At 41.1% G+C, this 25,805-nt stretch overlaps 1 protein-coding gene across 1 annotated transcript in view; it reads left to right on the plus strand.

Moving 5' to 3' along the window:
* Acadsb (acyl-CoA dehydrogenase short/branched chain) overlaps positions 1-21,578 on the plus strand; it is a 42,170-nt gene extending 20,592 nt beyond the window's left edge. Inside the window, exons 3-11 of the mRNA XM_075972531.1 lie at positions 1,395-1,495; positions 3,610-3,816; positions 5,289-5,459; positions 7,000-7,125; positions 8,787-8,879; positions 11,634-11,723; positions 17,061-17,198; positions 19,996-20,095; positions 20,794-21,578. Coding sequence (XP_075828646.1) covers positions 1,395-1,495; positions 3,610-3,816; positions 5,289-5,459; positions 7,000-7,125; positions 8,787-8,879; positions 11,634-11,723; positions 17,061-17,198; positions 19,996-20,095; positions 20,794-20,864 — 1,097 coding nt within the window. The 3' untranslated portion in view covers positions 20,865-21,578. The remainder of the gene's footprint in view (positions 1-1,394; positions 1,496-3,609; positions 3,817-5,288; positions 5,460-6,999; positions 7,126-8,786; positions 8,880-11,633; positions 11,724-17,060; positions 17,199-19,995; positions 20,096-20,793) is intronic.
* Positions 21,579-25,805: the final 4,227 nt, after the last annotated feature.

The following is a 25,805-nucleotide window of genomic DNA, read 5'->3' on the forward strand; positions in this document are numbered from 1 at the left end:
CCCTCTGGTGGAGCTCGGCCTACAGTGTGAAGCCAGACAGAACTGCCTGGAAGATGACGTTGATCTGTTGATCTGCGTTGTCGTTGCTCTGTTTGGGGGGCTTAAAGGGAATTTGTTTTGTTTATCTTTGAGATGGGATCTTGCTGTGTTGCCTGTGCTGCTGTCAAGGGCTCTAGTCATCTTGTCTCCGCCTCAAAATAAGCTGGATTTAGAGTCATGAGAATGAAGTGTTTCATATAATTTTTTGATAAAAGGTAGTACACAGTAATATAAAAACAGCAGCAGAGTAAAAGGCTAGGTTACAACTTCAGGCTTCCCCATCTCTGTTCCCTGATTCTCTAGTTCTTTCTAGAAGCTGCTTCCTTTCACTCTCTTATTTAGCCTTGGAGAGAGGACATGATGCTAACCATTCCACAGTGCACAGGGCAAGCATCTCCACAATGAGGGTTTGCCCGCCCTCCCTACTCCAGAGCATTCTTAGTACTGAGGGAGAGAAACCTTCCTGTGTGTGGCCATGCAGCTACTAAAAGGTCCACGTTAGATGGGATGTGCTGGTGGAGTCGGGAGACAATAGATGCCTGGCATGGTGGTGCGTGCCTTTAACCCCAGCATCCCAAAGTCAGAAACTAGCAGATCTTTGTGAGTTTAAGACCAGCCTGGTCTCATAGGGAGTTTCAGACCAATGAAAACTACAGTGAAATTCTGTCTCAAAAAAATGTAATAATAAAAAGAGTAAGAGGAGGAGAAGGAAAGCAGAGAGGAGGTTGAATGTGTGTCTTGTGGTTGCCCTGTGTAATAGAATAAATAGATAGGGAGAGCTCCTGGGCAGAGATGGACAGAAGACTCAAGAGACCTTTCCAGAAGGAGTAGATGAGTTTACATCAGTTTCCTTAGGGGAGATGAACTAAAACTCCAGGATAGGAGAATAAGGCTTTTGCTTTTCATTTTATACCTTCCATATTGTTTATATTTTTTTGCTCCAAAGGGGATTAGGGAACTGCTTTTTTCTGTATTTAAAGAAGGAAGTTGTAGTTTCTATTTTGTTTTTTTTTAAATATTTATTTATTTATTATATATACAATATTATTTCTGTGCATATGCCTGAAGGCCAGAAGAGGGCACCAGACCTCATTACAGATGGTTGTGAGCCACCATGTGGTTACTGGGAATTGAACTCAGAACCTTTGGAAGAGCAGTCAATGCTCTTAACCTCTGAGCCATCTCTCCAGCCCTGTAGTTTCTATTTTGAAAGACTAAAATAGTCATGTGTATTTTAATTTATTGGTTAAAAAGTAGAAGTTTATCAAAAACTGTTAGTGAACTATTTCTTTCTTAAAGATATCCATCTTATCTACTTAAGCATAGACTTAACAGCAATTCTTTTTCCTTCACAGTTAAAAAATTTGCACAGGAACAAATTGCTCCTTTGGTTTCAACTATGGATGAAAATTCAAAAATGGATAAATCGGTGATACAAGGATTATTTCAACAAGGGGTATATGTTTCATAATTCTCGTTTCAAACTTTTTATTTGAATTTTTTCATATGATATATTTTTATCATATTCTTTTCCCTCCCCCTACCAGATCTTCCCCGGCTCTCTACCCACCCAACTTCATGTTCTTTCCCTCTCTCAAAAAAAAAAAAAGACAAAAATTACCCATACAAAACCAAAAGCACACAAATAACATGGACTACATTTTGTGTTGGCCAACTACTTTTAAATACATTCAAAAATATATGCAGACTTTTTAATTGAGAGGTTATAATGAACAAAGTGAATTCCTCACTCCTAGACAAAATTATCTGTGTTTCTTTTCAGTTAAGGTCTTAGTTGATTTTAGACAGTTAAAGATTTTTAACTGAAATGATAGTGTAAATTGTAAATGCTTTTAAAGAAGTCCACTAGCATTTGGTGGAGTAGAGATGTGGGACACTCCTAACTCAGCATCCTACAGTGCACAGGGCAGCTGCAACAAAGAACTAGCTAGTTCCTTCAAACAATGCACATTATAGACAATATGCGTGGCTTCTTGTGTGTATGGCAGTCTTAAAGCAGAGCAATGTTAAATCTTAAACTTGATATCTGAGTTCCGCATTAACCAGATTTCCAGCTCTGTAATTCATATAGCCCTTCTGTGAGACTATGGCATATAAAATAGATTAAAGTAGAATTAATCTGGCTGTGAGTAGAGTGTTATCAGTGTGGGAACTCCATGGAAGAGCGTCTTAAAAGTTACCATTCTGAGCCGGGAAGTGGTGGCAAATGCTTTTAATCCCAGCACTCAGGAGGCAGAGGCAGGTGGATCTCTCTAAATTAAAGTCCAGCCTGGTCTACAGAGCAAGTTCCAGGACAGCCAGAGCTGTTACACAGAGAAAGTCTGTCTCGAAAAAACAAAACAATCACCATACTCTTTCCCGGTGTCTCCCTTCTCTAGGTGCTAATGGATTTTTTTTTTAATATTAAGGATGTGCCAGAACTAGTCACTGCTACTCAGCACCACCCTCCGTGTCTTGTCTGTCACCTTATTGAAAAGTGGCTTTTGGCCATAATTGTTTTTTAGCTTTATGATTTCATTTCTTCGTTTTAATGGGATCAGCTTTTGATGATTTTCCGAACTTTCTGTTATCAATGAAACACTTAGAAAACTGGAATCCTATGTGGAGACACAGTGGTTACACACACAGAACCCTAGTGTGTAAGGCAAAGAGCCCATGAGGTTTTTTTCCAGCTCAGTTCTGCCGTCACTGACAGCCTCCATCTCCACCCCCAGCTTCTGTGGGAGGTCCTTTGGTGGTGTCACAGCTTGAAAATGGCTCTCCTGCCCTAGTAATTCTTATCTATATCCATGGCCACGTGCGCTCACTGTCCCACCTCCGTAAATGGCTCTTACTGTAGCTCACCTGCCTCCTAACTCTGTAGCCCAGTGTTAGTTACCGGTCACATATTTCCAGTTAAAGAGGACTGGTGACTTTCACAGAGAAGCAGTAGTGCTAACAGCTGCTCACGAGGGGGAATCTCTTTCAATTCTCTCACACCTCACTGTTCATCCTTTGTGGTTCTGTCTTCACGTCAGCTACAGCATCAGCCCAATTAACATAAAACACACAGCCTAATGACACATATAGCCGTAGCCCTAACTTAGCCGTGCTGTTTTAAGAGAACCGAGAGAGAAATGGAACATCGCCCCCTCAGCTACCAGATGTGGGTCTTGAGCCGCTTGTATGTGTCATCGTGTTCCTTTCCTAAAATAAGGACAATTAAACCTAGAGCAGCACTAAGGACATTCCATGTCCCAGACTTAGACATTAAAATCAAATGGCCACCTATTGGGAAGCCGCAAAAAAAAAAAACTAGTGTTTTTAATAAACTATTATTATAGTAAAATAGCTATGTCAAATTAAAATATCCATAAAATTTTAAAATTCAGAATATATGTGATGGGCTGTGGATGTAGCTTGGGAGGTGATGAAATGCTTGCCTAGCATAAGGGGCCCCAGGTAATTTATGTGTTTACAATTTATTTTTGAATTTTTACTTGTAAGAAGTTTCCCAGTATGAACAACTTTCCTGACCTGTCTCATCTTTCTTCTCTGTCATTGCTTTAGCTGATGGGCATTGGAATTGATGAAAAATATGGAGGAACAGAAGCTTCCTTTTTCTGCACTATCATAGTGATAGAGGAGCTAGCCAAAGTGGATGCATCCGTGGCTCTCGTGTGTGACCTCCAGAACACAGTAATTAACAACCTGCTCAGAAAGCTCGCTACAGAAGAACAGAAGGCTACCTACTTTCCTAAACTGGCGACAGAAAAAGTGAGTTGAAATGACTTGCTGAAATGGACTGAGTCTACGTTTACAATATTTTGGGGAGAAAAGTAACTGCAATATTGACTTTAATTATCCAAGACCACAATGCAGCACCATCCATCAATCAAGCAATGCTCGATAAATTGCTGCTACCAGAGAAATACATTCTATCTCTCATTTGTCATGTGGAAATTTAGGAAATAATCATCAGATGATTCCTTTCAGCCAGGCATGGCAGTGCATGTTTGTAATCCTAGTACTCAGAGGCTAGGGTTTGAGACCAGGCTGGGATGGAGCGTGAGATCCTGTGTCAGAAGACATCAATACTTCCCTATGAATTCATTTCCCAGTCTCTTTGTTGAGATCACTTTTGTCTCGGTTAGGATTTCTATTGCTGCCATGAAACACCATGACCAAAATGCAAGCTGGGGAGGAATGGGTTTATATGGCGTACACTTCAGAACTGCTGTTCATCACTGAAGGAAGTCAGGACAGGAGCTCAGACAAGGCAGGATCCTGGACACTGAAGCTGATGCAGAGGCCATGGAGGGGTGCAGCTTACTGACTTGGTTCCCCTGGTTGCTCAGCCTGCTTTTTTATAGAAACCTAGAACCACCAGCCCGGGAATGGGAAGGACCCATCTAGTATGGACTGGGTCCTCCGCCACTGATCACTAATTGAGAAAATGCCTTACAGCTGTATTTCATGGAGGCATTTTCTCAACGGAGGCTCCTTCCTTCCTCTTTGATGACTCTAGCTTGTGTCAAGTTGACACACAAAACCAGCCAGTACCACTTTCTACTAGAATTGAATAAAGTTAAGCATGTGTTATTTTGTTTTTTTTCTGTCTTCAAAATTGCATTGATCTTCCTGCATCATCTTCCTGAGTTCTGAGATGGCCGTGGTTCTAAGTGTGCCATGGGAAGTCTTAATGAAGACAGACTAGGAAGTGCTCCACAACAATGTATCCCTAAATCCTTACTTTACCTTAGATAAATAGTAAGGTGCTTATGAAAAAATAATAATTACAATTCTATTTTGATAAATATAGACTTTTTAAATACAGGGTCTTTCTTGTAACCTTGGCAGGTCTGGAACTTATAGACCAGGCTGACCTCAAACTCACAGAGATCTACCTGCCTTTGCATTCTGAGTGTTGTGATTAAAGGCATGTGCCACCATGTCCAGCCTAAATATAGATTTTTTTTGAAAAGTAACTAAAGGTTTGTCTTACAAATGTCCATTTTTAAAGCTGGGCATTGGCAGTACACAGCTCTAATTCCAGCACTTAGGAGGCAGAAGCAGGTGGATCTCTGAGTTCAAGTCCAGCCTGGTCTACAGAGTGAGATCCTAGGACAGCCAGGGCGACACAGAGAAACCCTGTCTTGAAAGACAAAACAAGCCACGATGTCTATTTTCTCCTATGACTTGTTATGCAAAGAATAAATGCAATTAATTTTTCCCTCTCACATGTATAGCTAGGGAGCTTCTGCCTTTCTGAAGCTGGAGCTGGTAGTGACCCCTTTTCTTTGAAAACAAGAGCTGAGAAAAATGGAAATAACTACATCATCAATGGGTCAAAGATGTGGATTAGCAATGCTGAACATTCAGAGCTCTTCCTGGTTTTCGCAAATGCAGACCCTGCCTCTGTAAGTGTAAAGAAAAATGTCTTTCCTCCCTCTTCTCACCTTTTCTCATTTTTCTTTTCCTTCTTCCGGTCCCTCTTTAGGATTCGACTTTATTTCTTTGTTCTGTAAAGTTGAATTGACCATTTTTTTCACTCTTAAATCTAAAATAGCCATTGTTGACAAACTTATAAATTGCATAGAATACCACTCTTACTTATTCCTAATATCCTAATCTTTATCTGAGTAGAACTTCAGTTTTCCTGTGTAAAAATGAAGGACTTAAGTACTTGTAAAATACACTTACTTTGAAGAATATTGAAGAATGTTACTTTAAGAATATTTTATTCAGATGGAAGAAAATCATACAGCAAAATGGTAAATTTGTTTTATTTTGTCTTCTGATTTGTTTAAGAATATTGAATTTAAAACATGGTAGTCTCATGATGACATACTTATTATAAAAATAATTTTTAACACCTATGTGGTTTCTGGAAAAGTACAAATAGTAGTAAGGTTCCTCTATGGGTAGCCTTGGCTGTCCTAAAACTTTATATACAGACCAGGCTGGCCTCGAACTCACAGAGGGAGGTCTGCCTGCCTCAGCTTCCCAAGTGCTGAGGTGCGCTTAAAGGGTGCACCACCACGTCTGGCAGAAGGTTCTTGATTTAGTAACTAATGTTCCCCGATTATTCTGGTTTTGTACACACATATTACAATTCAGAGTCCTTCAGTCTTTATTACTAAGGTCCATGTTAGCTTTCTTTCCTTTTTGTACCTGTGTGTACTTGTGTAGATGTGGGCACAACTGTGAGGGAACCAGACGTCAACCTCCGACACTGTTTCTCAGGAGCTGGCCATGTCTTAAAGATTGATTTTTCAAATGAATTTTTAGCTATGTGTATATGTGTTTGTCTGTGTAGGGGTATGTATACATGGGTACGGGTGCCCATGGAGCCCAGAAAATATCAGATCCACTGCAACTGGAGTTACAGGTGGTTGTGAGTCACCCGTGTAGTGCGGGGAACCAAACTTGAGTTCTCTGCGAGAGCAGTATGTGCTCTTAGTTACTGAATCCTCTCTCCACTCCTCCCACCCAGCTCTTTTTGAGGCGTTAGCACCTAGGCCTCACTGATAGAGCTTGGCTGACTGGCCAGCAAGCCCCAGGGATTCACCTGCCTCTGCCTCCGTAGCATGGGTGTTGCAGGTGCATGCCACCATGCTCAGCTCTTTACATAGGTACTTCGGATCAAGCCTACATCCTCTTGTTGGCCCAGCAGCACTTTACCAGCTGAGCCATCTCTCCAGTCCTGTAACTTTCATTGTACTTTGATCTCTTTTATGTTTGTTTTAAGTTTTAATTTGGTTTTTATTTTTTTTTTTACGTGTATGAGTGTTTTGCCAGTGTGTACGTTTGTGAACCACATGCATATCTGATGCTCATGAAAGCCAGAAGAGGGAACTGGATCCCATGAAACTAGAGTTGCAGACAGTTGGGAGCTACAATGTGGGTTCTGGAAGCCAAACAAAAGTCCAAGTATAATCACAGTTAAAATCTTTCCAGGGATACAAAGGCATCACCTGCTTCTTAGTAGACCGAGACACAGAAGGTTTCCATATAGGAAAAAAGGAAAACAAGATGGGCATCAGAGCTTCTTCCACCTGCCAGTTAACATTTGAAAACGTCAAGGTAGGTATTCCAGAATATTCTAGAATGTTCAGTAAAAGACTGATGAGAAATAAGCCTTCTATAGGACTATAGGAAGTATACAAGAGAAATGTCAAAACAGCAAGTGGTGTAAGCGTGTGTGCACAGGAGAGTCCTTGGTGGAACTGGCTAGCAGTTAAGCCCCCCGACCAAGGGCATTTTTCACAAGAGTCAAGACCCAGAGTGGAAACTTTTCTGTCCAGCCTCTCACCTAGAAATCAAATGCCTCACATATTGTCCTTACAACATACACACTTCTGAAACATTTACACTTTTTACTCTTGTCACTTGTGAACCACTGCTTGGAGGAGGAATTCTGAGGTCGGTACACCGGTGGCCACAAGATGGGGATGTTGCTCAGTGAGAGTGGAATGCAGGAAGGCAGCAGTCTAAAAAAGATCTCTAGGATGCTGAAGCTGAGCTAGAGCACGCCTTGGGCAGGGTGGGGCGTCACAGATGTTCCACTGAACATGTGCATGGAAGTGCTGAGATGTCTTTACAGATGTCTTTGGGCCTCGCTCCTTCTTTCTTCTACTTTCCCTTACCCTTCTCCGTTCCTCCCTGCTCTCACTCCTAAAGTGAAGTATTTTCTATTGTTCCTATATTATATTAAGGATATTTTTGCTTTATGTGTATATGAATGCTGTTTTGTGTGTTCACACATGAGAGAGAGAGAGAGAGAGAGAGAGAGAGAGAGAGAGAGAGAGAGAGAGAGAGAGGGAGAGAGAGAGAGAGAGAGTGAGGTCCTGGGAGACCAGAAGAGAGTGTAGGAACCGGAATTATAGACAAATCCTCTGAACCACTGGTCCATCTCTCCACTTCTAGTATTAATTTTTTATATTATGAAGAAATATTATAGTTTGTTGTCTTCCTTTCTCCTCCTACTGAGCAGGAGACTGTGCACACTCACGCATGTGCACTCACAGAAACACACACACAAACCTCAGCAGACTTTTCTGAAAATGAATTGTCTCAGCAGAACAGTTTCTTACTCTTGCCTTTGGGAATACTTCACATTTTTTGAAGTTTCTAATAAATTATCTCACAGTATTAACATACAAATAGGAATTGAAGGTGAATTGTTATCCATTTATGTTATTGACCAACTATATGAGATTACCTTTTTCTAAATTCATTCATTCACTAAGTAGATTGTGCTTTGGCTCAGGAGTTTGCAAGAGTGAGCAACACAGACTTGAGGAAAATAGTGAGGAGACATGAAGTTAGCTGGCACTCAAACTGGACTTTGGGCAGTATTTTTTCTTAATTGTGTTAGATTATCTTTTCTTTTCTGTGTGTAAGTGTTTTTCCTGGGTACATGTATGTGTACCACATGGGTGTCTGGTGCCTTCAGAATGTCAGGTCCCCTGAAACTGGAGATGTGGATGGTTGTGAACCATCATGTTGAGTGCTAGGAGTTGAACTCAGGTCCTTTGGAAAAACAAGCACTCCCAACCGCTGAGCCATCTGTGCCGCTTCTCTCACTGACGCTTACTCAATACTGTGATAGAGTATTACCACACAAACAGGGGATAGACATACATTCGCGTATGTGTATGTGTATTTTCATGTTATGTATATTTGGAATCAAAACAAATTGTGTAAATCTAAATTTAAAAGTAAGTATACATTTGTATTTTCAGGTTCCAGAAACCAATGTTTTGGGAAAAGTTGGACATGGTTATAAGTATGCCATAGAAAGTCTTAATGAAGGTAGAATAGGAATTGCTGCACAGGTAAGTCACATCTTAGCTCTTGCTCATTTCCAGCCAATTAAAGCTTTTAAAAAAATGCAATAAGAGCAGTATCTGGAAGCTCGTGAACACAAGGTGGCACCCTGCCCTTGCATGAGGAAAAGGAATGGGTTCAGATGATTTCTCTCAAATTGTACTTTGGCAAATTATATAAGGTATCCAGAAGAACAAACAGTGGCTTAGTGATAGCTGTTTTCTACTTTGAAACCATCACAGTATTATCTATTACCTAGACCAATAACTTCCAAGTATATTACACCATAAATATGGCATTATTTTTCAGTTAACTTTTCAAAACCTGAAATTGATTCTTTTAGAAATTTTTAAAATTAAAAACAATCATTTTATTATATAAAGATATACAGTCTGTTATGTGAGGTTTCCTACATATACATGCACACATGTATATATAAACCTAGTCACAACCCTTAATGTATATTATATCATATCATACACACTCACACACACACACACGCACACACACATATAATTATCACCACCCCTTCATCCTATCAGATTCAGGATTCATGACAGCAAGTTTTTTTTTTAGTGATCCATTTCCAGGGCCATTTATGTGAGCATTGGGTTGGGGCTATGCACTGGAGCCTACTGGAGTTGTCGGTGCGGTGCGTACACAATTGAAGGCAATGACTCACCCCCACCAAAACCCGTCAGTAGCTGGTTGTTCAACAGCGAGAGTTGGGGCCCCCTAAGTCCTTCCTGAACTCAGTAATAGTCAGACAAGTATTAGTTTTTAATCAGTCACTAAGATTACTAACTTACAGCTTTTAGATTTTGATATAAATTACATCTGTTGAAATAGTTGAATGTTGAATTATTATTCCTCCACATTTTTCTGCTGTTATTAACTTCATTAACAAACTGGTTCTTTGTTTTTTTTTTTTGGTGGGGGGAGTTGCTGAGGATTAAATCCAGGACCCCAAACATACTAACAGTCTGCTCTACCTCTAAACTATACCCTAATCTAACAAACTATTCTTAGATCAAGATTGAACTTTGGTTTCTAACAAAGCCAGAAAGCATGCTGGCATACCTGTGCTTTTAAAGGTTTTCTTGTTATAAAACTTCATCCGAAACAGCATTAGCTCCACATGGTTCCTAGACATACACATAAGATAGAAGTTCTGGCCGTGAAGTCTATGGCATGAGCTTCACTCCAATTACCCTACAATCTCTTTATAACCCAGTGAAATGCTAAGAGCAGGTGCATAACGTGTCTCGGTGGGGCTTGCAGAGGACAAGGTATGTGTACAGTGAACTGGAGACCCTGTCCTCAAAACTCTGTAGTTGCAGAGAATTTATTTCTTTACTTTTTAAGACGGAAACATTTTGCCCAGATAGAAATGCATGTTTTCACTCGCAGTTGATAAATTTCAGTGGGTAAGCCAGTGATGTTGGCACAAGGTAAGTCGGACATGTTGGCACATGCCTGTCACCCCCGTTCTCTCAAGGCTTGAGGCAGAAGGGTTGAGAACTTGAGGATACAGATGGCAAGTTCAAGGCCAGCCTGGATACATAGCAAACCTATCTAAAAAAACAAAATCAGGGGCTGCTCCTCTGGAGAACCAAGGTTTGATTCCCAGCACACACGTGAAGGCTCACAACCAGCTGTAACTCCAGTCCCCGGGGATCCAGTGCTCTGTTCGGCCTCTGAAGGGTCCTACGAGCACATGTTGTGCAGACAAAGTGTCCATACACATTAAAAATGATGAAAAATATTTAAAAATTGAAATCAATCTTCCCATCTGTAGAGACGTGTGGAAGGTGACATCATCTGTAACCACAAAAATCTTGCTGCCTTGTTTTAATTTGGGATTTGTGGAGGCATTGGCCTTTTAATTTTAGATATGATCTTCTGTTCTCCAAAGAATACTAAATAAAAGCTAAAAGAAAATGTGAATGAACACTAATGAAATATTGATGTTTGTGAGCATTTCCCCCCCGCCAAAGCTTAAACTATTGATTTTTTCTTTTTTTTAAAAAAACCTACATAGTTTGACATAATTAGATAGTGATTTACTAGCTCCCTAATGTTGAAGTTTAGAAACCATTTTTAAGCTTGGCTCGTTCAATAGATATGGAAATTGGTTAGCAATGAGACAGTTCAGCTAAAATTGTTACCCCATCCTGACTTGTTCTCTGAGTGTGTAAATTAATGTTTTTACCAGATTCTTTCATGAGTTGTCTGAACGGAGCTTTTTAAAATCCTGGTGTTTTGGCACACTCCTTCATCCCCCCTTTTCCCCACTCAGTGGTAGAGTGCTTGTCCATACCCTGGATTTTCCCTCTCTGGACTTAAAGAAAAACAAAAACAAAGAAGAGAAATGTCATTCCGCATTTGGCTTTGAGGACCAGAGAAACAGTCTGTCGTCTCGAGTCTCGGGTCAGTTCTGGTCTTAGCTCTGAGAGCTCACCTTCTGCCTAGTAGATTGGATTTGGGAGCAGTATCCTGGTTATATCAGCATAGCTGTAGCAAAGATGTGCCTCTGTGCTAGAATTAAATACACTCACTCGTCCCTCCTGTCTGCAGATGGTCAGATGAAACAGGTAAAGGTATACAGGGAATACCCAACGCATCCCACTCTGCATTCCCCTTCTTCCCTTCCCCAGTGATTCCGTCTCCCTTGAAAGGAATTGCAACTTGGGTAACTAAAAGCATAAACTTGTAACCAAATACATTTTGATCTTTTTTTTTTCTGTCTCTCTTTTTAACAGATGCTAGGACTGGCCCAAGGATGTTTTGACTACACCATTCCATACATTAAAGAAAGGATTCAGTTTGGCAAACGAGTATTTGATTTTCAGGTGTATATAACTAAACTCTTTCTGTTTTCTTGGGCTTTCCCTCTTCCTGTGTTGAAAGCCATGGAGGAGTCCCCCAAGGATGTTTACTTGGGAAAGAAATAGGTCTCATGGCATACAGCTGTGGTCACCTTAATCTTTTCCACCAGAAGAACCATAGACCTTGGGGCAGCTGCTATATGTCTGGGATGCCGTGGTGGGCACTGGAGAGCTGTCTCCTCACCACCTCAAAAGTCCGCCATCTCTTGAGTTCACGCCCTGGCTCTTCTGCATACAGGCTCAAATGACTTTATCTGGAATGCCTGGCACTAGAAAGGTTTTAGGCTTTTAGAGTTTGGGACATTTTTGTGGACATGGTAAGATATCCTGGGGATGTGAGGCAAATCTAAACATTTATATTCCATATATACCTTGTATGTAGCTTTGAGGTAATTTTATACAATGCTTTTAATAGTTTTATATATGAAATGAAATATCATGGGTTGAACTTTCTACTTGTGGCACCATCTAGATACTCAAAAGGTTTTAGATTTTGAAGCATTTTGGATTTCTGATTTTCGGATTAGGACTACTTGCCCTGTACTGGCTATAGCGCCTACAACCACCCCCATCCTACTGGGACACATAGAAGATGGGTTCCCAAAGCTGTGTAGCTGCTGTGATATTTTGTCATGGCTTCTAGTCTAATTTCCATTTCAGTGTAGCATACTGTCTCAAGATAGAGATTGAGATAGGTTCCAGGTGGCAGCAAGAAGGGCCAACAGTGAGACAGGTTAAAGGGGGCTTTTGATTTTCCCTGTTAGCTAGGAGTCAGTGCTGCTGCTTCTTCTTCTTCTTCTTCTTCTTCTTCTTCTTCTTCTTCTTCTTCTTCTTCTTCTTCTTCTTCTTCTTCTTCTTCTTCTTCTCCTCCTCCTCCTCCTCCTCCTCCTCCTCCTCCTCCTCCTCCTCCTCCTCCTCCTTTTCCTCCTTTTCCTCCTCCTCCTTCTGTTTTTCAAGACAGGGTTTCTCTGTAGCTTTTGGAGCCTGTCCTGGAACTAGCTCTTTTTTTTAAAAAAAAACTTATTTACTTATTATATATACAATATTCTGTGTGTATGCCTGCAGGCCAGAAGAGGGCACCAGACCCTCTTACAGATGATTGTGAGCAACCATGTGGTTGCTGGGAATTGAACTCAGGACCTTTGGAAGAGAAGGCAATGCTCTTAACCTCTGAGCCATCTCTCCAGCCCTGGAACTAGCTCTTGTAGACCAGGCTGGCCTCGAACCCACAAAGATCCGCCTGCCTCTGCCTCCTGAGAACTGGGATTAAAGGCGTGCGCCACCACTGCCCAGCTCAGTGTTTCTTTATATACACTAGGGATTAGGTAAACTACTGCATTTAACAGTGGAAGCATTTTTAAAAACCATTGTAGTGTATGATTTTTTTTTAAGGCAGGGATTTGATGTTATAAATTTGATAGCTGGGGCAGTGGTGGCACGTGTCTTTAATCCCAGCACTTGTGGGGCAGAGGCAAGCAGATGTTCAAGGATAGCCTGGTCTGCAGAGTTAGTTCCAGGTTATCTAAGGACACAGAGAAACCCTGTCTCAGGAAAAAAGAAAAAAGAAAAAGAGAAAAGAAATTTGATCATGCTAGGCATGGTGGTACATGCCTTTAATCCCAGCCCTCGGGAGGCAGAGCACACAGATCTCTGTGAGTCTGGTCTATGTAGTTCCAGGATAGCCAGGGCTATGTAGAGAGACCCTGTCTCAAAGGGGGGGGGGTGTTGATCATTAACTATATAAGCTTTGGTGAGAGTTAGTAGGGTAATATCTGACTATCTTCTCACCAAAATGACTTGTTTTTCATCTGGATGTGTGTAAGCAAAGACTGCTTGTTTGTTTCCCAGCCGCTCAGACCTGAGTAGTCACACAGAAACTATAATAATTATAACAGTGTTTGGCCAATAGTTTAAGCATATTTTTAGCTAACTCTTAATCTTAAATTAACCCATTTCTACTAATCCCTGTATTGCCACGAGACTGTGGCCTTCAGGTTCTGGCTGGCGACTGGCATCTTTCTCCTTTGGCACCTACATGGCGTCTCCCTGACTCTGCCTGCTTTCTCTCTATATCTCTGTTCAGATTTCCCACATGGCTTTACTAAGCCATTGGCCGAAACAGCTTCTCTCATAACCAATGATAATAAAACATATTGATAGCATACAGAGGGGCATCCCCCATCAGATGTGTCACTGGCGTCCTTGTCGTCTCTCGGCTCCAGAGCTTTAGGGGTCGCCCTAGGCAGTTCACCTCTATGTCTCTCAGTTGACTCTTCAGCATAGATTCGAGTATGTCTTCCATGCAATACCTTGTGTTTACTGTGCACTCAGGGGACCTATATCTAGCGCTTAGAAGATTTTTTGGGGGAGGATGGTTTTCAAGGCAGAAGGCATACCTCTGTTACCTTTCTGCCTCCCATGGTACCTCATGTGGTTATTGAGTAAACACTATGGTGACTTGCTTAATCAATCCAAAGGTGTTTCGCAAAAATGACTATAATCTCTGAATTCTACATCAGAACCTACAGAACACTAACATAAATATAACACAGGAAAATTGACTCATCGGCAAAGACAGAAAGGCCAGCAACAGACATGCATGTGTGCAGACTGATACATGGTAGAAGCAATTTCATAGGCCACAAAGGGAGACTACTCTCTCCATGTGGGAGAAAAGAGAAATTATCTTTGCTTTTTATAGCAGAAGAGTTCAGATACATCAGAGAAATCCTGTAAAAAAAAAAGTTTAAATTTTCAGAAAGGAAGTAGGAAACTATGTTTATGACATTAAAGTAAGAAAGGATTTCGTAAGTGAGACATAAAAAAGACTAGTTGTAAAGGAAAATAATTGGTAAATTTTCCAAGTGCAGTGGCACATGCCTATGATACTAGTATGAGGAAGGCGAAGACGGGAAGATTGCCCTGACTTCAGAACCAGCCTCAGGTACAGAACAAGTAGGAAACCAGCCAGCAGGAAGGATATATACCAAAACATTATCTCGAAAGGAAGGAAGGAAGGAAGGAAGGAAGGAAGGAAGGAAGGAAGGAAGGAAGGAAGGAAGGAAGGCAAGAAAGGAAGGCAAGAAAGGAAGGAAGGAAAACAAGGAAAAAAAGCAAAGCAGAGAATTTGATTACGAAATTAATTTTCCTCAATAAAAGATGTCATAGTGGGCTGGGGGTGTGGCTTGATGCTAGCGTGCCTGCCTAGTATATATCATAAGGCCCTGAGTTCAATGCCCATAACACAGAAAGGGATGACATGTCATATCAGGGAGATACTCTCTGCATAAGTTTTTTGTTTTGTTTTGTTTTTTGCATTTTTGAGACAGGGTTTCTCCGTAGCTTTTGGTTCCTGTCCTGGAACTAGCTCTAGTAGACCAGGCTGGCCTTGAACTCACAGAGATCCGCCTGCCTCTGCCCCCCGAGTGCTGGGATTAAAGGCGTGTGCCACCACCGCCCGATCTCTGCATAAGTTTAGAGGTATCCCGTTTATTGTGATGCTTCATACCTTACATATCTATGGTAGGCTTTGTGCATATCAAAATAGTGTAAATATCAAATATCACAGAAAGAAAAGAGTCTATTAGATATTTATAAGCCAATCCCCCCTAGTTTTCACTCCTTTCCTTTAGGAAAGGCATTTCATTAATGGGATTATTAAGTACTTGCTTTAATTGAGAATGTCTTAATCCTCACATATTACTGAAATTATTTAGTTGACTGTTCTTCTTAGACTCAAATCATGAGGACAAGGAATTCTGGCTATAAGTTCAATGTGGTGCCTCCTGTCCTACAACACAGAACTAGCATACAGCGAAAGCTTGAATGGCCATGAAAATCCTCCCAGTCTGTAGTAAACATTGAAGCTATATTTTTAGAAAATTGGGTCTCTGGGTTTTGTTTTGTCTTAAGACAGGGCCTCAGTGTGTAGCCCAGGCTGGACATGCTCTTCAGCACTCCCTCTTGTTTGTCCTTCCCAAACCCTGGGATTACAAGTATACCCCTCCATGCCCCAGCACGGCTAGGCAGACTGTTTATCACTACCACAGTTGACATCCATTTTCTCACTAAGTCACGTTAGTCATTGGCAGGCACCTAGTGCTACCTCATCACGGAAGCAAGTTTCAGGGTGATAGTAACTTTTAAATATGCTTTTTTAAAGTCATTCTTTAAAAATGGAATCTATGGCAGCTGGGGATATGGCTTAATAGATAAAGTATTTGCTGGGCAGACTGGGAAACCTGAGCACAGAAAGATGCTGAGTGAGGCTGAAATGGCAGTGCTGGTGCAGGGCATCACATCCCAGAGGCCTCCTAGCCAGCAGCCAGGAGAATGAGCACCAGGTTCAGTGAGACTCCTGTCTCCAAAAATAAAGACCCATAGAGGAAGACAATAGCATTCTCTGTTCCCGCACAAGCTCACATGGGCAAATGCACACACATCTATACACATGCATAGACATGCACACACACACACTAAAATTAAAAGGTTTTAAAGTAGAGTAACTGCTATCCTTTCTTTTTCCTTCCTTCCTTCCTTCCTTCCTTCCTTCCTTCCTTCCTTCCTTCCTTCCTTTCTTTCTTTCTTTCTTTCTTTCTTTCTTTCTTTCTTTCTTTCTTTCTTTCTTTTCTTCCCGAGACAGGGTTTCTCTCTGTGTAACAGCTCTGGCTGTCCTGGAGCTCACTTTGTAGACCAGGCTGGCCTCAAACTTAGGGATATCCACCTGCCTCTGCCTCCCGAGTGCTGGGATAAAAGGCGCCACCACCACCCAGCACTCCTATCTGTTCTTGAACATTGGAATCGACTCACATCAGTAAAATTAGTTGACGGGAGAAAATTGGTGCTTCAGATATTCTTTTATTAATTTACAGCTAACAACTTAATGTGTTGAGGCCATGTTCAAAAATCAAAATTTTCTTAATTCAATCAAGCAAATAATATTCAATTGCTTTGTCATATTGGGACTTCATGTAAGCTCGGTTTTTATCATAAGCAGTTAAAAGTAATTATTAAATGTGAGAGTCAAGGTTTTAAAACCTAACATTATGATGACATTATTTAAAACCTTAACAAACTGTTCAGGATTACATGAGCTTTGAAATTTTTCAAAAAAGATTCAACAATAATGCCTGCAGTGTATTATTTCCCTTTTGATTGCAGATTTGAGGTATGTAAAAGGAATGTGCTTGGGTTCCTTTGGGGTGGATTTTGAGTCTGTGAGCATTGTGTGTCCTACTGGCAGTCAGAGGTAAGCTGAGTTTTGCAGGTTGTCATTTTCTAACATGGGTCTGAATGTTACAGGGGCTCCAACACCAAGTGGCTCAGGTGGCCACCCAGCTGGAAGCCGCACGGTTACTAACGTACAATGCTGCCAGGCTCCTGGAAGCCGGAAGGCCCTTTATTAAAGAAGCGTCTATGGCCAAATATTATGCATCAGAGGTAAACTAGGAGGAGTTATTCGGTCTCCTTGTTTTAATCATGAGCTTATTAGTCTCTCACTTGGGAATATTGACTGAGCTTAGATTATCCTCCAAGGAAGAAACTGTTCGTTTTCCGCTTCCTGCAGTAGAAGAGCGGAAGGGTAAATCAGCTATGGAAAAATGTGTTACTTCTGCGGTGTCTCGGTGTTTTCATGAATGACCAGTTCAGGTTAAAACACACCACCCCAAGTGCATAGAGGCCTCCTCAGAATGGTGGCCTGGGGCCCATGGTTTCAAGTTGGAGTAAAGTGAGTGCCATGGAAAATGTGTTCATGACAGGAACATGAGATTTCAAACACCAGGAAAAGATGATCTACATGCATACCTTCTCCTCGGACGTATCCATTCTCTGTGTGCACGTGGAACTATGGCAGGAGAGTTGGCCCACATCGTGGAGAGGTCTCTCCCAGTCTTGACACTGAGTCAGGATTATTTAGGAGTGTCCAACCCTTGGACATTCTCATCTCAACATGTGTTGGGCTGCTTTCATAACTTTCCTATGGTTCATACAGCCTATGGGCTACAGGTTGGATATGCTGACAAATGCTTATAACTTATAACTCCTAAAAGGAGAGACTGCCATGAACTGGGGTCAAGGTAAGAGGGGAAAAGAAACTGGAAGGGCAGGCTGGCCTTGGAGGGGGATGAACAGTTTGACTATTTGAATGGTGTCTCGATGATGTCCAGAGAAAGCCTAACCCCCAGACACTTCAGACACATACTCTCTCTCACACACACACACATCCCTTCCTTTCTCCTTCCCCCCTCCCCTCCCCCACCCCTTTCTCTCTCTCTCTCTCTCTCTCTCTCTCTCTCTCTCTCTCTCTCTCTCTATTTCTTTCTCTCTGTTTCTCTCTGTGTTTCTCTCTCTCTGTTCCTCTCTCTCTCTCTCTCTCTCTCTCTATATATATATATATATATATATATATATATATATTTCTTTTTCTATGTTTCTCTCTCTCTTTCTCTGTCTCTCTCTCTCTGTTTCTCTCTCTCTGTTCCTCTCTCTCTCTCTCTCTCTCTCTCTCTCTATATATATATATATATATATATATATATATATATATATTTCTTTCTCTCTGTTTCTCTCTCTCTCTGTCTCTCTCTCTGTCTCTCTCTCTCTGTTTCTCTATATATATATATATATATATATATATATTTCTCTATGTTTCTCTCTCTCTGTCTCTCTGTCTCTCTCTCTCTCTCTGTTTCTCTCTCTCTGTTCCTCTCTCTTTCTCTCTCTCTCTCTCTCTCTCTATATATATATATATATATATATATATATATATATATATATTTCTCTCTCTCTCTCTATATATATACATATATTTCTCTCTCTCTCTGTGTCTCTCTCTCTCTGTCTCTCTCTCTCTCTCTGTTTCTCTCTCTCTGTTCCTCTCTCTCTCTCTCTATATATATATATATGTATATATATATATATATATATTTCTTTCTCTCTGTTTCTCTCTCTCTCTGTCTCTCTCTCTGTGTCTCTCTCTCTCTGCTGCTGCCACCTATCTGTCCAGGCTGCATCATTCCTTAACCTAACTCTTGGGTCACCTACCTGCTCTCATGGTCCCTGGACTGCTGTTCCTAGTCCAATCTCGATGTCTTTTTTGGTGTCCATGATGTCACTTTGAACTTTTCAGTGACTTCTCACAATAAATGGAACAATATTCAGATTAATTTCTCACAGTGCTATATAGCAAGCAAATTCCCCAAAAACTAGTGTCCTGAAATAAGCAGTTTTATCAGCTGCCATTTTGGGAAGTCAGAAGTGTAAAATGGGCCTTACAGATATCAAATGAAGCTTTTAGCAGAAAGGCTGTCTGGAGGCTCCAGGGGAAATGCTCCAGCTCCCAAGAGCTGCTCACATCCTTGGCTCATAGCTTTCTCGTCTCTGTTCATGAGCAGCAATGTAGCACATTCAGGGGTCTCTGTTTCTCTCGACTCCCTCTTGGTGCTGTGGCCGAACTGCCTCCAGTGACTAGCCATCCAGCGCCCTTCCTCCTTTAGAAGCGCTGTTGGGATTACCTGCTCCATCTCAATAATCCAGGATAATTTTTTACCTCTAACTTTGTCCCAGCTGCAAGCCCCTCTGTTGTCATGGAAGCTAGCAAGCACATCTGGTTTCTAGGGGTTGGACTCTATCCGGACATCCTTGAGCCGTTACAGTGGTCAAACTGCTTGCCTTCCTCCAAGGCCTGCATACCCTTCTAGTCTCTCCTCCCCTCTCACCCTGACCCAAGTCTCTGGTCCCTGAGAACAATGGGTCCTGCTCTCATGGGGGCCTTGTGCATGTCGTCCCTCAACTTGTAATGCCCCTACCTGGTGTTGAGGGTCTCAGCCAGGCTGTTTCCTCCGCTTACCATCTAAACCACAACAGTTATTCTGACAAGCTCCTCTACTCTCTGCAGCTTTTAAATTTCTATGTCAACTGGTTTAACATCTGTGTTACAAACACAAGGACCAAAGGGGCAGTGTCCTGCTTTTCTTTCCCTCAATAAATGTTTGCTGATGAGTGATGCCCTGTTAGCAAGCATGTGCATATGAACAAGTCAGATTTCTTTTTCAAAGAGAGGAAAGTTCTGTGACTCGATAGGGTATCTTAGAGAAATGGTGTGGAGACTCACGCAATAACGGCAGCCCTTCCACTTGGTCACTGCGAATCTGTGCTCCCGAAATGGTCACCCACAGGCTCATCGTGCACTGGTGCGTGGACTTCCAGTCTGTAATTTGCTACTTGCCTTTGGTAGATTGCTGGACTAACGACGAGTAAGTGCATTGAGTGGATGGGAGGAGTCGGCTACACCAAAGATTACCCTGTGGAGAAATACTTCCGAGATGCAAAGATTGGTAAGTAGACTTTTGATGGTTTTGTTTTTTTGGTGTTTTGTTTGTTTGTTTGGTTTGTGTTTGTTTTGCCAATGTTGGTGTTTGGGCTATAGTCAATTTTGTATTACTAGTACTAAGGTAAAAGCATTTTTAATCTCCGTGGTATATTTATTGACTTTTTGCGTGGCTGGATTTCTTCCTTCTTCGTCCTATCAGAAAAAAATGAATTTATATTTCTAAAAACATCGAATTGACTCTCAAATTGCCCCAGCGGACCTTTTAAGAAATCTGTGACAAAGTCCATTGTTTTCGTTTTTCTATTGCTAAAACTGTCGGTATTTACCGTTCCTGTGGTCTGATAGTGTTCTTTGAAGTATGCTTCTGGTTTCAGAAGGCAGCTGCCTCATCATTCCCGAGTGCTCCAGTGCTCCGCCAGCAGGGAGGAGAGTAAACAGCAGTTCTGAAAGCTGCTAGGTCCTGAGAAACAGCTGGGCTTATCCCCTGATGCTCTGAGAACTAAATCCTCAGCTGTTCAAAGCTGATTCTAGTCCTCTACAGATCAAATGGAAAATTGTTACCTTAGTCAGAATTACTTTGGACACTGAATCCTGTTACTTACGGCACATGCAGGGCTGGTATCTTTAGCATTCATGTCTTTTAAGGGTCTTTTCAGTTGTGGGTGAATTCCTAATTGTCCTTTTTTCTCCCCTTTGTTTAAGGTACAATATATGAAGGAACCTCCAACATCCAGCTGAACACCATTGCAAAACACATTGATGCAGAATACTGACGCCTGTAGGACCAGGCCCCTCTCTGGTGTCAATGACACCATTTCCAGCTGTTGTGCCTTATCCAGCAGAGCCTGCAGTGTTTTATATGAAGCCCCTGGTCCTGGTTTCCAGGCCTGGCTTTTGTTCCGTTCTCTTTCCAGTCTACTCTCAAACTATCTCTAAGCTTCTGCACACATTTCTGCTTCTCCTTCTAGTTTCTGAGTACACAGAAGTTTCACTGTACCAGCATCTGCAAAGATGAACACATTTCAAGTATTGCTGACAGAAATGGTCACTTTATATTCCTACCAAGTCTCTGTGCTGCGGCATGAGCCAGAGGAGCATCTGTTACAGTGGGCAGTTTTTACTCGATACTGTATAGATTCAGTGATAAGTTGCCAAACAAGATAGAAACTGATAAAATTTACTTGGGAAATCAAGAACTCCCAATTCTAATATCAAAGAAAGATTAGAAAATAAAAATGTAACTTGTAGGCCATATAGTTGACGACGACAACAAAAGCCCAAAATATTATTTTAACCAATAAAAGCAGTATGTTTGGCTGCTATAATTGATCTATATAAAATATGCATTGCATGATGCCTTTGACAGGTCATTTAGAAACATGTGCCTGTATTAGTTTTCAACTATAAAGTTTAAATAATTTGGCTTAATCATATGAAAATATTCAGTTATAATATTCATTGGATCATCAATATAATTTTCAATAGTATGATTTATTTCTGTCTTTTAATTATTTTTCCCCTCAACTTTGGTTATTGGACTTTATCCTAAATAGTAACTAATTGAGAAATTAGATTTTTGTTTTAGTGATTGTCAAGAGAAATATTTTACCCCCAAAAGGAAATAATATCACAGTCTCATAAGGAATGGAGAACAGGAGGCTAGATAGTCTGAAAAGTCACATTCAGTATAAATGTACATAGTCATTTATATAGTATATTAAATAATTTTATATTTGTGAAGATCGAGATCTATATTTTACAGTGCAAATGACAAACAGGCAGTGTCTAATCTAATAACCAGCTGGTGAAGCCATCGATGGGTGTCAGGAATTTTTAGTTAGGAGAAGACCCTCTAGCTGCAGATCCTGAGTCCTCTGGAGAGAGAAGTGGAAGTGGGTGAGTTTCACATTTCCTGAGGAAGCACCACAGGGTAGATGTGGGAAATGCCCCAAGGCTCCTGCAGGCGCTGAAAACAATGCCTACTGCTAGACAGAAAGTGTTCCAGTGCTTTTGCACAAGGAAAATGTTTATTAAGAAAACCTAACGTTTTCTAAGTAATTTTGCTTTGCACAGTCATGTTTATTGAGCTAAATTAATTTCCACAATGCAAATCATAGTTAAATATGCAAGGTTGTATAAATACAGTTGAGATAGGAATTCCATTAAAACATTAGGAAGAAACGGGACAAACTTAGACCTTGAATCCAAAGAGATAAAGTCTACTTGACTTTCAAATGGGGAAATGATAAAAGCCCCTAGGCCAGTCTTTCAGAACAGAAAGATTGGTCTGATAAGAAAAGCAAGGGATGGATCCAGTGCCCTGACAGGGCTCAGGCATCTTTAATTTTTGTGATTACGTGGACTTACAGATAATGCAATGGGAGTCAGTATGGGTAAACAGAGTCGTGCCTTCTCTAGACTGAGAAACACATGGGTGTGTGATAAACACCATGTTCCAACTCCCAGTACCAGAAACACTCAATTTACATATCTAGACTTTAAATGTGTCCATGAAGTTCTAATTTTGTATATATCTTTTACACATGTTCACAAAGAATAGTTAATATGCATTAGTAATTAGTATAATTAACATACGAACTTGCCTTCCTCTGTTACTTGTATTATTTCACCAAAGAGCATATCTTGGGGTCTACTCATATTTCTTCTGTTATGATTTTTCTTCTGATTCCCCTGGCTTTGTAATCTGTCATGAAACTATGTACTTTGAGTTTGTATCTGCTAGGGAACCTAAAGCTGTTTGTTAATGTAAGGATCACATGGGCACAGGAGAGAAAGACCCGACCTGGTGTGTACAGGTGGAACTGGTTTCCAAGTTTGCATTGTTAGCGATTTCACTTTACCCCATGAGAATCAATTAAGGAATCAATGTCAGAGACTTGATGATCGTGGAAGATTCCCTAGAAAGGCTGTAGACAACCATAAAGGTAGTGCTGTCGATTTAAAGTGAAGGACTCTTAACTGGGGTTGCTTTCTCAGAATTCAGATAGACTGACTCAAATTCAGTCTTCTTCCCATGACCAAGCACAGTCATTGTTCAACAGATCTTGGGGTTTCTCCTTGTTTTATTTTGCTCTTGATTTATTTCAAGTTTAACTGATAAAAAATGAACATTTCAGTAGTGTGATTGATCAGGCACTTGCCAAAGGCCCTTGGCCTGTAGCCATGATGTCATCAGCTCTGAAGACGGCTGTGTGAGATCATTAGACATCATTGTTATACTGTTTTGTTTTTTTAAAGAAATACCCTGTATTTATGCTGATCTGTCATAAAGTGAAAGTCCCATCTTAACAGTATGTATCAGATCATGCTCATTGTCACAAATAAGTGTTCTATGGGGAATGAAAAGATAAAGCACTAAGTGAACTGGAGAATCTTGCTGCTGGGATAAAGTACAATTGTCACACAGAGGAAGAACAAGTGTAGTCATCCTGAAAGGCAGACACAGCGCCTGTGTCCACCATGCCAATAGCTTCTTGGGTAAGACAGTTTTGTTTGTTTTTCAGAGAAGAGGTCCTGAAATAGAGACCAAGTTTAAGTTCATGATGCTAAAAAGAAATTTTCTCCAGAGGACTCTTTCTTCTTTTTTCATGGCAGTGTAAGCAGCTCTTGAGGAGAGAGGCCTCTGCTTTTGAGCACCTCCTCCCAGCACAGCTATCACCCGGGGGATGTGTATGCCTGTGTGTTAAAGCAATAGGTCTGTAGGTTTATAATCCTGCACTTGTTACTCAGGGACACACCACAGTACAGAGCCATAGAGATTTCAGCTTGTGTGTTCCTGATTCCTACACCAGTTTCAAAAACCTAGACATTGTAAAAGTTTTGACTCAGAAATGCATTCTTGTGACTGCTACATCCAAGGTATGGTTTCTGAGCTACCATTACACAGATAAATAGTCCCTTTTTTTTTAAGGTGTGCCCATCTATCTCAGTGCCCATTTGCTATTTTTATTCATGTGTATTCACAAAAATATTAAGCAGAAGAGTGCCAATTTCAGTCCTATGAAGGAGGAGAAGTTCTTTGAAATACTAGCAAGCACATCCCAACTGTCATTCTACAGCCTTTTGTTTGTTTGTTTTTTGTTGTTATTTTTGAAGACAGGGTCATACTATGTGGCTCTGGCTGTCCTAGAATTCACTAATGTCGACCAGGCTGGCCTCGAGAACTCTGTCTCCCGAATGTTGGGATGAAAGGCATGCGTCACCATGCCCGTGCCCAGCTCCATCTAGTCTTGACACCTGCTAACCGCAGTCCGTGAGGGGCTGCTCATGTATCCTATACTGATAAAGAGACCGGAGCATAGAGAGTTTAAATAGTGTGTGTGTTGGTTGATGACCATAGCAGGATTTGAGGGGAACCTGCTGAAGGCTCTCCTACGGGTCACTGAGGCGGTTCCTCTTCAGAGACTTCCCAGTAAAATGCCACTACTAACTGTCCTTTCTTACCTAATCATTCTTCACAGAAGAGGTTCAAATCTCTTCAAGCTAAGAACAAAGGCTGCAAAGTTAAGTAAATAAATGTGGTTATGTGGGTTTGGCAGACAGTGAGGAAAACCTGAGCCATGTGGCTAAGTGGTAGCACTTGCTTAGCATACATGAGACACTGGATTTTGATCTCCAATAAAGGTGTAGGTAAACTGGGTGACAGAAGGACTGCAGTTAAAAAAGCAAAGGTTCTGAAAAGGACACAAGGAAACGCCAAACTGTTACCTCCTGGGTTTGGTACAAACAGACTATATGCCATGTTTGACTCTTGAACCGGAAGACCTTTTAAGGGAGTGGTCACCAAGAGCTATCCCCAGGAGGCCATGATAAAAAGCCAAGTGCTAATTACAGGGAGTTTGAATTGCAGTTATCTGTACAGATAACTCACAGTAAAAGTCCAACTGTTGCAACTTCCTTAAAAACAAAATCATGGCAGGCCTGAGGATGTAGCTCAGTGGTAGAACGTTTGGTATATGCAAGGCTCTGGACTCCATCCCCAGCACTATGGGGGAAAAAGGAGGAGGGAAAACATGGTAAATGGAAAAAAACATAATAAGACGGGAATAATAGCACACAAGGGCCTATTTATAGATGCAAGTGGGTTGAACTTACTTATTAAAAGGTGTTCAGATAGCCTGTTGTAGTGGTACACACCTTTCTTGGGAGTTCAAGGCTAGCCTGGTCTAGAGCGAGTTCCAGGACAGTCAGAGCTACACAGAGAAATCTTGTCTTGGGAAAAATAAAAGAGGTGTTTAGATGAGGAAGCCAGAGAGATGGGTTAGTAGTTAAGAGCGTTTGTTCTTCTTTCAGAGGACCCAGGTTTGGTTTCCAGCATCCACGTGGCAGCTCACAATCACTTGTAACACCAGCTCCAGGGGATCCAATGCTCTCGCATCTACCTTCCACAGACTTCAGACACATATCTGCAAGCAAAGCTCATGCACATAAAAATAAATAAATCTTCTTAACCATATTCAGATGAAGTAAAGGAAAATTTTAAATCCTACCTACATGGAATTAGAAATGCCTAAAACAAGAAAAGCAAGTTAGAATATATGGAAAAAGACTGCAAATGCTATAAAAACAAAAATAATAACTGTTAATATCAAACAAAACTGAGTTAAAGACAAAACTAATTTTAAAGAATATCTCATAAAAAGGAGTTCACCAAGACGATCCAACAGCCATGAGCTTTATTGTCCCTAAAATCA

The sequence above is a fragment of the Microtus pennsylvanicus genome, chromosome 5 (genome assembly GCF_037038515.1).
Source record: "Microtus pennsylvanicus isolate mMicPen1 chromosome 5, mMicPen1.hap1, whole genome shotgun sequence".
Classification (NCBI taxonomy): domain Eukaryota; kingdom Metazoa; phylum Chordata; class Mammalia; order Rodentia; family Cricetidae; genus Microtus; species Microtus pennsylvanicus.